This window comes from Cydia pomonella, chromosome 7 (genome assembly GCF_033807575.1).
Source record: "Cydia pomonella isolate Wapato2018A chromosome 7, ilCydPomo1, whole genome shotgun sequence".
NCBI classification, from domain to species: Eukaryota; Metazoa; Arthropoda; class Insecta; order Lepidoptera; family Tortricidae; genus Cydia; species Cydia pomonella.
The window spans coordinates 18,810,670-18,824,550 of record NC_084709.1 but is presented as its reverse complement, the minus strand read 5'-3'; the positions used below and the strand labels follow the sequence as shown (position 1 = coordinate 18,824,550).

At 42.4% G+C, this 13,881-nt stretch overlaps 1 protein-coding gene across 1 annotated transcript in view; it reads left to right on the top strand.

Moving 5' to 3' along the window:
* The window catches only part of LOC133520060 (uncharacterized), a 49,270-nt gene that overhangs the window by 13,619 nt on the left and 21,770 nt on the right, over positions 1-13,881 (top strand). Inside the window, exons 10-20 of the mRNA XM_061854348.1 lie at positions 268-663; positions 1,407-1,585; positions 5,059-5,159; positions 5,945-6,093; positions 6,598-6,720; positions 7,163-7,265; positions 7,986-8,100; positions 9,007-9,126; positions 9,217-9,280; positions 9,389-9,514; positions 9,963-10,053. Coding sequence (XP_061710332.1) covers positions 268-663; positions 1,407-1,585; positions 5,059-5,159; positions 5,945-6,093; positions 6,598-6,720; positions 7,163-7,265; positions 7,986-8,100; positions 9,007-9,126; positions 9,217-9,280; positions 9,389-9,514; positions 9,963-10,053 — 1,567 coding nt within the window. The remainder of the gene's footprint in view (positions 1-267; positions 664-1,406; positions 1,586-5,058; positions 5,160-5,944; positions 6,094-6,597; positions 6,721-7,162; positions 7,266-7,985; positions 8,101-9,006; positions 9,127-9,216; positions 9,281-9,388; positions 9,515-9,962; positions 10,054-13,881) is intronic.

The window sequence follows — 13,881 nt, the reverse complement described above, 5'->3', positions numbered from 1 at the left end:
TTGCTTTCTGTATTGTGCAATTTTCACGGCTGTGACGATAGTCTCGTTAACTAGGGTCTAGATAATAATATAGTCTGGCAAATAAGTATTATATGTTGAAAAAATAATATTATATATATTTGGGGTTCTAATTCTAGCATAAGAAAAAGACAGTATGATTATCTCTGCCTATTCTCCACTGACAAATGACTCAAGTATTCAATATATTTACAATAAGTCACGGCCCCTTCACAAGAGGCTCCCTTTCATTATTTTTTTCTCTTCCAGCAACAACTCCTACTTAACCAGCAAAATCAAAATCAAGCGACGCGGATCATAACCCAACAAGGAACGATCGTGACGCAAGGAAACCAGTCTATGATACAGCATAACGTAGTCCAACAACCTAACCAGAATGGTCCCATGCCGAACACCCTCACTGTGATACCTCAACGCTCCTCCCCGCACCCACAACAACAGCAATCGAAGAAAGTCGTTGTTCAACCGAACAACGCTAATGACATGGATGATCTCGAAGAGAGTATAACAGCCGCTATACTAACAAAACACACAGTCACCGAACCTACTATACCCCAGCAGTACCATTCACCGTCGCCGCAGATACGACCGCAGGCTTCAACGCATCAGCAAATGAACTACAGTCCCCAGTTAGGCTATCAGCAGGTAAATAGGCTTAGGCAATGATTAATTGAAGATCGTGTCATTCACGACCACGCGTGCCTTGACTCGTATTGCTATGTTATTAAAGGTTAGATTTGGCAAATCTGCGCGTCATCGTGGATGACATGGACTATAGTTATAAGAACATTTCTCTTAGAATATTTATTTATGTATTTCTTAAAATTGTATCCCTTCTTTTGTTTTGAAATTGAGTTTTTTCATATTATTTCTACTCGAGAGTCCCGAGCTCTTTCCATCTTTAACGAGAAAAAGATGTTATTGGCGACATTTGGTACGTTTGGTTACATTTTCAATAAAAACTTCCATGATCGTAACAAAACGGACAAACATAAAATATAAGAAATTTTGATGAAATTAAAATATAAGACAGTTTTTCTCTCAAAATCTTATGAAAATGTCAAAATCTCAAATGCACGTTGAGGGACAACTTTAAATAGATATGCCCATAGTGTATTTTTTTAAATATGTGTTTTTGTTAGATATTTTTAAGGATTATATTATTACATTGTATACAAACTATGTTTAATTTTTTTTAATACAAAGCATATACATTCTAAAAATAATGACAGCGGACAAAGCCCCCTAAGGCTTAACAGCCACTGTAATCACTCTTATTTTCTCTTAATATTATCATATAAGTAGGTTTATTAAGCTATGGAGTACTTCATATCACGAAGTCGGAAATCCTGTAAATAAATTATGAACAGTTAAAAAACCTTAAACAGCAGATGTCGTACGAACAGCAGCCGCACCAGCACCAAGTGTTGATGGACACGGACGCGGAGGACGAGCGGCAGCTGCTGACGCTGTCCACGGGGCAGAGGATGACGTTGGCGGAGTACAAGCGGCTCCACCAGCCCGCCATGCGCGTGCCGGGCGCGCAGCCCCAGCTGCAGCAACCTAGGTAACTACACAGACATGGAGGACGAGCGGCAGCTGCTGACGCTGTCCACGGGGCAGAGGATGACGTTGGCGGAGTACAAGCGGCTCCACCAGCCCGCCATGCGCGTGCCGGGCGCGCAGCCCCAGCTGCAGCAACCTGGGTAACTACACAGACATGGAGGACGAGCGGCAGCTGCTGACGCTGTCCACGGGGCAGAGGATGACGTTGGCGGAGTAGAAGCGGCTCCACCAGCCCGCCATGCGCGTGCCGGGCGCGCAGCCCCAGCTGCAGCAACCTAGGTAACTACACAGACATGGAGGACGAGCGGCAGCTGCTGACGCTGTCCACGGGGCAGAGGATGACGTTGGCGGAGTACAAGCGGCTCCACCAGCCCTCCATGCGCGTGCCGGGCGCGCAGCCCCAGCTGCAGCAACCTAGGTAACTACACAGACATGGAGGACGAGCGGCAGCTGCTGACGCTGTCCACGGGGCAGAGGATGACGTTGGCGGAGTACAAGCGGCTCCACCAGCCCGCCATGCGCGTGCCGGGCGCGCAGCCCCAGCTGCAGCAACCTAGGTAACTACACAGACATGGAGGACGAGCGGCAGCTGCTGACGCTGTCCACGGGGCAGAGGATGACGTTGGCGGAGTACAAGCGGCTCCACCAGCCCGCCATGCGCGTGCCGGGCGCGCAGCCCCAGCTGCAGCAACCTAGGTAACTACACAGACACGGAGGACGAGCGGCAGCTGCTGACGCTGTCCACGGGGCAGAGGATGACGTTGGCGGAGTACAAGCGGCTCCACCAGCCCGCCATGCGCGTGCCGGGCGCGCAGCCCCAGCTGCAGCAACCTAGGTAACTACACAGACATGGAGGACGAGCGGCAGCTGCTGACGCTGTCCACGGGGCAGAGGATGACGTTGGCGGAGTACAAGCGGCTCCACCAGCCCGCCATGCGCGTGCCGGGCGCGCAGCCCCAGCTGCAGCAACCTAGGTAACTACACAGACATGGAGGACGAGCGGCAGCTGCTGACGCTGTCCACGGGGCAGAGGATGACGTTGGCGGAGTACAAGCGGCTCCACCAGCCCGCCATGCGCGTGCCGGGCGCGCAGCCCCAGCTGCAGCAACCTAGGTAACTACACAGACACGGAGGACGAGCGGCAGCTGCTGACGCTGTCCACGGGGCAGAGGATGACGTTGGCGGAGTACAAGCGGCTCCACCAGCCCGCCATGCGCGTGCCGGGCGCGCAGCCCCAGCTGCAGCAACCTAGGTAACTACACAGACATGGAGGACGAGCGGCAGCTGCTGACGCTGTCCACGGGGCAGAGGATGACGTTGGCGGAGTACAAGCGGCTCCACCAGCCCGCCATGCGCGTGCCGGGCGCGCAGCCCCAGCTGCAGCAACCTAGGTAACTACACAGACATGGAGGACGAGCGGCAGCTGCTGACGCTGTCCACGGGGCAGAGGATGACGTTGGCGGAGTACAAGCGGCTCCACCAGCCCGCCATGCGCGTGCCGGGCGCGCAGCCCCAGCTGCAGCAACCTGGGTAACTACACAGACACGGAGGACGAGCGGCAGCTGCTGACGCTGTCCACGGGGCAGAGGATGACGTTGGCGGAGTACAAGCGGCTCCACCAGCCCGCCATGCGCGTGCCGGGCGCGCAGCCCCAGCTGCAGCAACCTAGGTAACTACACAGACATGGAGGACGAGCGGCAGCTGCTGACGCTGTCCACGGGGCAGAGGATGACGTTGGCGGAGTACAAGCGGCTCCACCAGCCCGCCATGCGCGTGCCGGGCGCGCAGCCCCAGCTGCAGCAACCTAGGTAACTACACAGACATGGAGGACGAGCGGCAGCTGCTGACGCTGTCCACGGGGCAGAGGATGACGTTGGCGGAGTACAAGCGGCTCCACCAGCCCGCCATGCGCGTGCCGGGCGCGCAGCCCCAGCTGCAGCAACCTAGGTAACTACACAGACATGGAGGACGAGCGGCAGCTGCTGACGCTGTCCACGGGGCAGAGGATGACGTTGGCGGAGTACAAGCGGCTCCACCAGCCCGCCATGCGCGTGCCGGGCGCGCAGCCCCAGCTGCAGCAACCTAGGTAACTACACAGACATGGAGGACGAGCGGCAGCTGCTGACGCTGTCCACGGGGCAGAGGATGACGTTGGCGGAGTACAAGCGGCTCCACCAGCCCGCCATGCGCGTGCCGGGCGCGCAGCCCCAGCTGCAGCAACCTAGGTAACTACACAGACATGGAGGACGAGCGGCAGCTGCTGACGCTGTCCACGGGGCAGAGGATGACGTTGGCGGAGTACAAGCGGCTCCACCAGCCCTCCATGCGCGTGCCGGGCGCGCAGCCCCAGCTGCAGCAACCTAGGTAACTAACATACAGCATGCTTCCTACTTCTAGTGGCTGAACCTAATGTCATAGGGGAAAATAAAGCTCACAGACAACATTAGCTAGGCCATCTTAAGAGTGAAGTATACCACGTGATCCTCCATACAAAAAGAAAAAAAAAATCCACTTATAAATATTGCCTATGTCTCCATGATTTTTAGTATGTTATTGATACAATAAAAAACTAGCTTTACAGATTTTACTTTTTATTAAAAAAATTTTTTTTTGAAAAAAGCGAAACCACTATGTGTTACCTAGTTGATTACTAAATTGTGTTACTGCAATAATGTTTATCTACATAAAATATACGAACGAAAGTTGAATAAACTATATATTAAAATGAAGTACACAAAATCAGGAATTACATATGACAATATCATTCAAAATGGCCTCCTCTGGCCTTGACACAGGCCCTCAAACGACGAGGCCAGTCATCAATAGCGGCACGCACGATTGTCATGTCTAATTCCGTCACTGTCTTAACTATGGCCCGCTTGAGGGAGTCAAGATTTGTGTGGGGTTTAGCACAGGCTTTCTCCTCTATAACCTGCCATATGGCATAATCCAGGGGGTTAAGGTCCGGTCTGGAGGACGGCCAGTCTTCGTGGGCAATAAAGTCAATTTTGTTCCTTCGAATCTGTATTCACCGTGTAAGCCTTTGCTTGAGTTGTTTTTGCCTTATGTGCAGGAGCTGAGTCCTGTTGAAAGACCCACGGCTGGTTTTGAATAGGGTGTGGCTTAAGGGCTTCACTATTGGTTCGAGAACGGTTACCTGGTAAACTTTGGCCCCAGTTTTCACACCTTTTTCACAGAAATTAATCTGTGTTAGCCCTGAGTATGATACACCCAGCCAAATCATCACATGAGAGGGTTGATGGCCTCGTTGCACTCTCGGAACAGCCGCAATCGCCTCTTGACTGTTTTTTGCATACACTCTGTCATTCTGGCGGTTACAACATTCTTCAATGGTAAAATGGTGGCTCTTTGCTATAGCTGAAACTCGAAACGTATACGTCAGTACGTATGGAATGAGCTAAAAGTTGTCTGATCTCATTCCTGAGATATTTTGACTTAATGATTATTCTCCAGGGATAATGGCCGCCAAACGCTGGTGCGTAGCAAGGAGCAGCAGCGGCCCGTGCAACGCGTACCTCCAATGCAATCACAATCACAACAAGTGCCTCAGCATGGTAAGACTTAATAAACATCTTATACGGTTTAAACCCTAAACGGAATGGTCAATAAACATCACCAGTCTGGTTAGACCATTTAATGAAACCCAAGTGATTTGAAGGCGACCTTGTTTTGGTGCCTATCTAGAAAGAAAATACATTTCATCTCTCCTTTCGAAAAGTTCACCTTTCACAGGCTGATAGCCGGGTGGAAATTGCATTTCCCACCCTAGAGTTTATTTATTTATTTGTACTTTGAGCAACTGCTAACGGCCATATATGCCATATTATTCCGTTAAAAGCTCTCATATTAGCTTCCGCATTTTCAGACCAAGTATTATCGAAATTAAATGTCAATTGCATTGCATTATTAAAAAATTATACTACTTTATATACTATTTTCTTTTGAGCAGTATATATAGAAAGTTCTAAGAATATTGGTTGTTTTCTTTTACGCCTATTGATTATATGTATAAAAACGAGGAATGCAGTGTATTTATAACAATACTATTTACTTAGTACGGGACTTTAGTCCCGGAAAAAAATATTATTTCAAATCGCAAGGCAGTCTCCACTTCATGACTTAGTTCTACCAAGTTTAGGTATTTATACTCTGCCTATTCCGATCACTGATAATAGTGATAATCAATTAGTGAATCTTTGATCTTACATTATAAATCATCCGTAATCAGCAGAAATGTATTGGTATTGCAATAATATCTCGCCGTTTTGTATCATTCGGCCAAGTTATTTGCACTTACATCAACAGTACTGTTTAATAGATTATTTTACTTGGCCCACAGACAACAATGAGCCACCAAGTGGACCGTCAGAACAGTCATCGGAACCTCAGTCAGCAAAAATGTTGATATTCCTACAAAATGGTGAACAGAGACTTATCACATTTACACTGCCAAAAGAAAGTTGTACGCTTCAAGAGGTTTTAGAACAGGTACTTTGTTATTTTTATATATGACAATAGTACAGTACAGAATAATATAGTAGAACCCACTTAATACGATTTCCCGCGTAATACCAGAGGGGCGACACTCGTCCCTTTGGGTATTCTCGGCTCCATTCGGCTTAGCATTGCTCTGAGCAATAATTAGGGCAGGCACAACTTGACATCCCTATGCGTGCACGACCGTAGATAAGATAATGACTGGAATCTTGACAACCCAAAATAGCCGAAAGGGATAGTGCCACACATTAGAAAGGGACAGCATGATTCGTCCCTGAATCGCTGTCAAACTTCGGTTTTGTAGGAAGTGGTAATACGCGAGTTTACACGGGTTCTGCAACTTGTTTTTATATATCACTGTTAAGACGCTTCCCGCTCGATACGCGTTTTGACGTGACTCTTCAGAATCTTCTAAAACGGGTTTTACTGTATTTAATCCGCTGTACAAAAATAAAAAAATATTCCAAACACGGTTAATCTGTTTTTTTTTTTTAGGTGAATGTTCCATTTTCCGAAGATACTCATATACAATGTATGCAAAACACAAGTAGTGAGATAGATTACTTTGTGTCAGTTGGCTCAACTTCCAGAATTGAAGACTTACTGGAAAACCATCCGGTAAGACTGTCACGCCATAATATTATATGTTACTTGTTAACTTAGTAAGTAAATATTCGTAGCCATAGGCTTAAGCAAGAACTGGCATGCGAGTTTAGCTATAGCGCTTTCACATTGTCCGATCCGATATCGGATGTCGGATCCGACCACAACAAAGTAAAATTCTAAAAAGTGCCTATTTATTTCTTTATTGATGTAATGTTTAATGTTCGAAAGAGAACTTTAAGTAAATCAGGGCTCACCGATTAGTTTCTTCAGGAGTCCGGTTTTTTAAATAAAATGACCATCATGGTCCGTTTCTACTTGAGTTTATTAAATAAGTTAAAGTATAATATAGGTCGGCGGTCATTTGGTGTCCCCTGTTATAAACTCCCTCTTTTGTGAGAAAATTTTATTTTGATAAACACGGTTCACATTCTAAAATATAATTTGTGTGTAACAGATGCTAGTTGGCGATATGAGCAGTCGAAGCTCGCCTAATGTGTCCTTGCAACCTCAAAGCAGCGAAATGTCTACCCCAGAAAAGTCTTCATGCCCTGAAACTGGTAAGCTTTTTACAATACTCGTGTCAACATAGATTCTTCACAAACAATAAAAGATAGTATTTAGAATACTGCCATTTGCAAATTGTATTGGTAGATTTACTTGATGCCGTTATAACAATCCCATGAATCCCATAATTGACCCTTTCAACCTGATTTTGCAGGTGGCTCAATTTTTCTTTTCTGATCTCGTTTCTGACCATTCTGTCACGATTTTATTTGTCTTTAGTATCAAATATATAAATCCGGTGCCATTTTTTGTTTTGTGTCTCTAATAGCAATAGATAATATTCTACATAAAAAAAAAACTAGATTTTATCTTACACAAAAAACTCTACTCCGTGAATTTATAGGTACAGAAATGAATTTTGGTTTAGGTCAATCTCTGTACTTTATAAAGCCCTACACCCAAGTTTACCCTACACAAATACATTTTAAAGCTTTAGAGTACTACTCAGGCCCGGATTTAGACTAGGTCTCTAAATAGGCTAGGTCCCTAGGGACTTGGTATGGCACTTAGAAGATGGGGGGGGGGGGGGGGGGGGGGCTTTTCCATCTCAAGGTTGCCTGGGCCTTGTGGGGAAATCCGGCCCTAGGGTACTGGCATGAGAAAGTTATGCTATTATCAGCTACTTTAGTACCTCATCTCTCTATCGCTGTTATCAATCGCACAACTGGATATTTATACGTGAAACAGTTTCGGAAAGTGGTCCTTGCTTGCAGCGAGTCACAGCCCCGAATCTCCCGCGCACACGCCGCCGCCGCGCTACGTGGACGGCATGCTCGCGCTCTGCAAGACTTGCGGCTACACGGGATTCGATTTCAGTCGCTGCGAAAGGTTATATATTTTTAATACGTTTTGGTAATTGGTAAACTATAACAAATTATACCATCCCTGTTTTTGGGGTTAAAATACTAGAATTAGAGAAAGTCAGTATTGGAAGCGTGCAAAGCGGGTGCTGGGAGAAGCCGGAACGATCACAGTGCTTAATGTGGCCAAATATGGCAAAAATGCTAGGTGTGTTTCTGTCAATTCCTATACTATACCGGTATTTTGTTCACGTTTTTTGCTTTAAAATCATATTTACCATAAAAAAATAGGTCACGATAGCTGATAAAAAGGGTAAAAAGTGGCTGTGACATAATCGGACAGACAGACGGACATGACGAATCTATAAGGGTTCCGTTTTTTGCCATTTGGCTACGGAACCCTAAAAACTGCAATAATACTGGACGTAACAGTAATAGTAAACTTTATATATTTCCAACACCGAGCTAGAATGAGGCTTTTATATCATATAGTATTATTCCAGGCTTAGCAACGTAACGGCTAAACATTTTATCTAGTCTACAGCTCCAGTTTATACCCTCCTAACAGTCAAGCGACCTTTACCAAACTATAGTAGTGTAAGAAGAGGGCAAATAATGTACAGCCAAATAAAGCTCAACCCAATATTGCCCGACCGGTGTCCATAATGTTCAAGTACATGGTCCGACCAAGCGCGATCTGGGGCGAAACTAAAAGTATATTATGTTTATCGCGATAATGCTCTGCCTATAACCCACTTCCAAAAAAATGTGTCAATGCACTAAACTATGAGAATGAACGCACTGCCGATGTCAATCAATAGGCAGAGAGGGGCATCATTTTAAACAATTTATTTGTCAAATGTTTTTTTTTTCTTTCCATACAAAAGTACGCTACACGTTGAATTTTCTCCTTATTATTATTTTCGTGTTGCAGATGTAAACGAGTATTTACTGAAGAACCTAAAAGTGTACCAATAGCAAGTAAGAAAGTAGAACAAAAGAAAAAGGACCCCGAGAAATTAATTTTAGAAAAAACAAAAGTGAGTACTTTTATGTACGAAAAGATTTTTTTATTTTATGAACGTAAAGTAAAAGTCATAATACTGTTTGCTCGAGAAATTAAGTAACAAGAGTTTTGTTTCAGCTGTGGCGATGGAATAAAATTAAACTTATTAAAGACTACAGTAAAGAATTTAAATAGTAAAACGGTAAGACCTTTTTCCCATTGTTCATGTTTCGAAAAGTGTGGATAAACAATAAAGTTGAATAACATTTCTTATTCAGAAAAGTAATTCGAAATATTTGTTTTTATCTAGCCTGTTCAAGACAAAAAACCACCCAGAGTTAGAAAGCCAAGAGGGAAACAACCAGATCCGGAACCTGTTATACTGACATTAAGCTCTGACGAAGAAGACTCCAATAGTTCTCTTCTGAGCAACCAGGTATTTAATTTATTGATAGCTAGGTATAGGAGGAGCATAAAAGGTGCCCTTGCTCCTTTTTCTTCACACTGAGAATTGCCGCTCAATGTTGCCGTACATCGCTGGTCCAACTAGTAAACATTGACGCTATGTGCCATCGTTACTTACCGACCCAGAAATGTACAGTCAGAGTCCTTTCAATTGACAACATTTTAAAATTTGTAAATCTAAAACCATGTCGGTAAATATGCTTCCTGTATGTAATAAGTTATATTTTTTTGCCATTAATGTTTTATATTTTTGAATTTTGATTTGAGATTTTTCAGATTTGATATTTTTAAATGAAAACACGTATTCGAATATAATTTCTTTCAATACGTAACATAAATAGCCCACTCGGAAATGAGCATTGAGGCCAAGTGGAGAGCCAAAGATATTTATGTCTCTTATACTTACAATCTTGTTTTAGCATGAACATTCCATAATCATGAAGGAACCCTCCATGAGCGAGATTGAAAGCGGCACACCTGACAGCGGCATTGGAATGGATCACATAGATGGTAAGTATAGATGTGCATGTTGCGGAAAGTATCCGAAAATTTGGGAGTGTTCTCGGAAAATTTCATAGGAAAACAAGGAAACTTTCATTTTGGAAATATAAAATTACGATCCCCAAAAAAAATATGAGAAGTCTCTGAAATCTTTCCTTGTGGAAACTTTGCAATTTTGGTAATTTTCCGATGGCACCAAGGGCGTAGCCAGCCAGGGAACTGGGGAGGGAGTTGATATCGCTGGAGGCCTAGGGAGTGTGCCCCTGCCTACGTGCCCATGTGCACACCAGGAATGGTGAGTGATCATTAATATTCAAATTAGATTTCAAATATTGTTAACGATGTGCTGATATTTCGTGAAACGGAAAACTATTATTATGCTCGACGTCGGGCCCGATATCGGGAAGTGTGGATGTAATTGGCGCTGGACTTCGGGCCCGATATCGGGAAGTCTGAATGTAATTGACCCATAAATTTTGTTATTTTGAAGTTTCTCAGCATGTAATCTCAATGTGTCCAAAAAAAAATACGGTACCTAAGTAATTTTTCGTAAAGTTACAAAATAACAAACTATTTGTAAACAAAATGTTTTTTTATTTATTTGCGGATAGTTTAATGCGTCCACTGGACCAAATGAAACATATTTTCTACATCTTTCACATCTTTGCTGGCACAAAAACAATATGGGGGCATGTGTTCTAAGTGCATGCCTCCATTTTCTTAGGTAGAAACGGAGATTTATCTGTGCCACGAAAAATTTTAAACGTTCAAATATTTATGAAAACATGCCTGCTAAAAAAATTAAAACTATGATACTTATTGCTCTGCCACTCCACTATACAATGACGTGCTAGTTAATGGGGTTGGTCGGTCAAAGTATTTTACAGATGGCGCTAGCATAGGTTTTACCTGTCAATTCCTAGGGTTGTGTTTTTTTTATGACCTGAATAAAGAGCTAGCTTTAAGCCAAATCTCATTGCATAAAATAAGAGACAGGTAAAAACCCATGTTGGCGCCATGTATTAAAAACTTTCAACACACTTTTGCTCAAAACGACGTTTTTATTCCACCGATTTTTGGCTCATAATCCTAGATATTAAACACGCGTGCTTTTTCAGTATATTATAACACTCGTGCTTTTTCATTATATTATCCGACTGAGTTACGAAGGTAACTGATTGCTAATAATATACATGGAAACGGAGCCTTCCTTATTTGGTCGAGTAATACATTTTTTTTAACCAACTATCTATCTGGTTTCAAATGTTCAAAGAGGTTTTATCACGCCAAACATAATTTATATATTAAATTATCACATAAATTACATTAATGAGTAAACATAACATTTTATCGATTTAATCGCCCTCCGTTTAATAGAAATACGAAAATATTAGCTTTTTTTTCATTTTTTTTATTGGCTGTTTGTCGATTTCGTCGCCTTGCGCGCGCATTGGGATCGTGCGTAAAAAAAACGAGCCAGCCATTTTCCGTATTTGTCATAAAATTGGAATAGTTTTGCAAGTTTTTAGTTTATATATTGACGAAAATGTCATTTGAAGCACTGAAAATGAAGAACACATAAAATTGACGCTGCCAGTAATACTAATAGAGGCAAGAGCCGAGAACGAAAGCCTTTTACCATCAAAATCGGGTGAAAAATATTTGGCGACATATGAAACTTTTATTCAATGGAAAATCAGCAAAAACGTCCAGATGTTTTGGAAAACGTGTTGGTAGCTTACTTCAATGAACTGGCTAATAAGTGCCTACAAGCCAAGCACGCTTTAACTGTAAACTGTAAGCCACCATTTTGAAATGTACTATTACAGTTGCCAACCCCATCAGCGCTAACCCGTTATACTGAGGTATTTTTTACAAATATCAAATATCAAACATTTATTCAGCAAATAGGCCACAGGGGCACTTTTACATGTCCATTTTTACAAACAATAAATTAAAAAAAAAAAAATTACAAATATCGAATCTATGAAATAATAAATACTTTATTAGAGATGTATACTGTCTCTAAATGTCAAATTACACAAAAAAAAACTATGATAAAAAAATAAAACCATAAAATACTAAAATCCTTTAGAGATGTATAAGTCTCTACGTGTCAGAGATAAAATATAAAAATATATATTAAATTATCCTTAGAGATGTAGAGGGTCGCCAAGGCTTGAATTCTTATATAAATAATTAAAAGACAAAAAAATTAAAACGGACAAGAACCGAATGAAGTGTCTCACGTTAATGTCACTCAAAAGTAAAGTTACATACTTTAACATAACCTGTACCCCGTGTAAGCTTAAACAGACCGGTCTCCACAAACAGCACCCGTTCACGAGTATGACGTGTATCTCAGCCCCTCAACCTTCATTCGGGAAAGTGGCGACCCGATCAACGACGCCACCGTAAGTAAAGACTTTTAAGCGAGCATGACATGTTCAAGCTGCCGGGTTGTATTAATATAAATATAATAAAAAAAAATGTGAGATACAACATTTGTGCTTGTAAGTTACATTAAAGACGGCATAGCGCCACATAAACGCGACTACATATTATTCATAAGGAGTGCCTACCTATAAAACTAAATTATAAATTTAAATTGACTTAGAGATGTACAGGTCTCCAAGTGTCCAAATCATTAAAATAGGTATTAAAATAAAATGAAATTTAAAATAAAATAAAATTTAAAATAAAATAAAATCTTAGAGGTGTATAAGGTCTCTAAGTGTCCAAAACTAAAATAATACAATCAAACGAGAACATGATGTTCTCTTGTGTCAGTTCTACTGGACGCTAGTATGGTTATTTCACAGGAAGACAACGAAAACACTATTACTGACATTTTTATCATACTATCAAGATCAAGCTACTGGCTTAAAGGCATCCTTATCATCTATGAAATCATTCACAGCATAATACGCCTTACTTAACAAAGAGCTCTTAACGTGTGACTTAAATTTGTTAAGAGGCAAATTCACTATATCAGTGGGAACTTTGTTATAAAAACGTGTACAGTTCCCGACGAAAGACGTACTAACCTTACGGAGGCGGTGGGTACATGCAATTAAAGTGCACCGCCGCACCAAGAAAAGAAATATTATATGCAAATAAATATAACAAACACCACCAAAAGTACAAAACTCGACGCACGTTTGATCTCTCCTCTCTACAGCCTGATTTACATGCAGTCAGTGCCAAGGCTTGGAAATTGTCAGGGAGAGACAGCTATGCGGTGGAATGAGATAGCAATATCGCTTGTTCCCTCTCACGCATAACTGCGACCCTGACGCTTGCCAAGCCTCGCCTCGCATGTAAATCAGGCTTTCTAGGCATCATCAGCATGACCCGACTCATGATTAAAATCGGTGATTTGGCTAAAAATCGTGATTAAAGCATCCCTGATTAAATCGAAATGAAACTATCAACTAATTTCTTTGAAAATAAATCTACCGACCGATACTGATTGAAACTTAAAAAATAGTAAGTTCATCTAATTAATTGCAAATAATGAATATTTTCATTGCAATTTATTGAAGGCCACAAAAAGGAAGGGATTTTGTCAAACTTAAAAGTCATAAATCAAAGTTGTGTTGTGACCTTACCGGTTTTCTGGTTGTTGCGTCGCAGCACTACTAATATATGGTGTTGCCTGTTAAAAATTTACAAGTTCATGCGCGCGTCACTACGTAATGCCGCTTGCGACAGAAACGTCAAAGTCATCTTAGTTTCGCTAGGCGAGCACGTCATGAATTTAAGACACGAAATTATAATTTAACATCGATTAAGGACTCCAAATGCTTCCAAATAGAGAAATTCGCCGTAATAAAG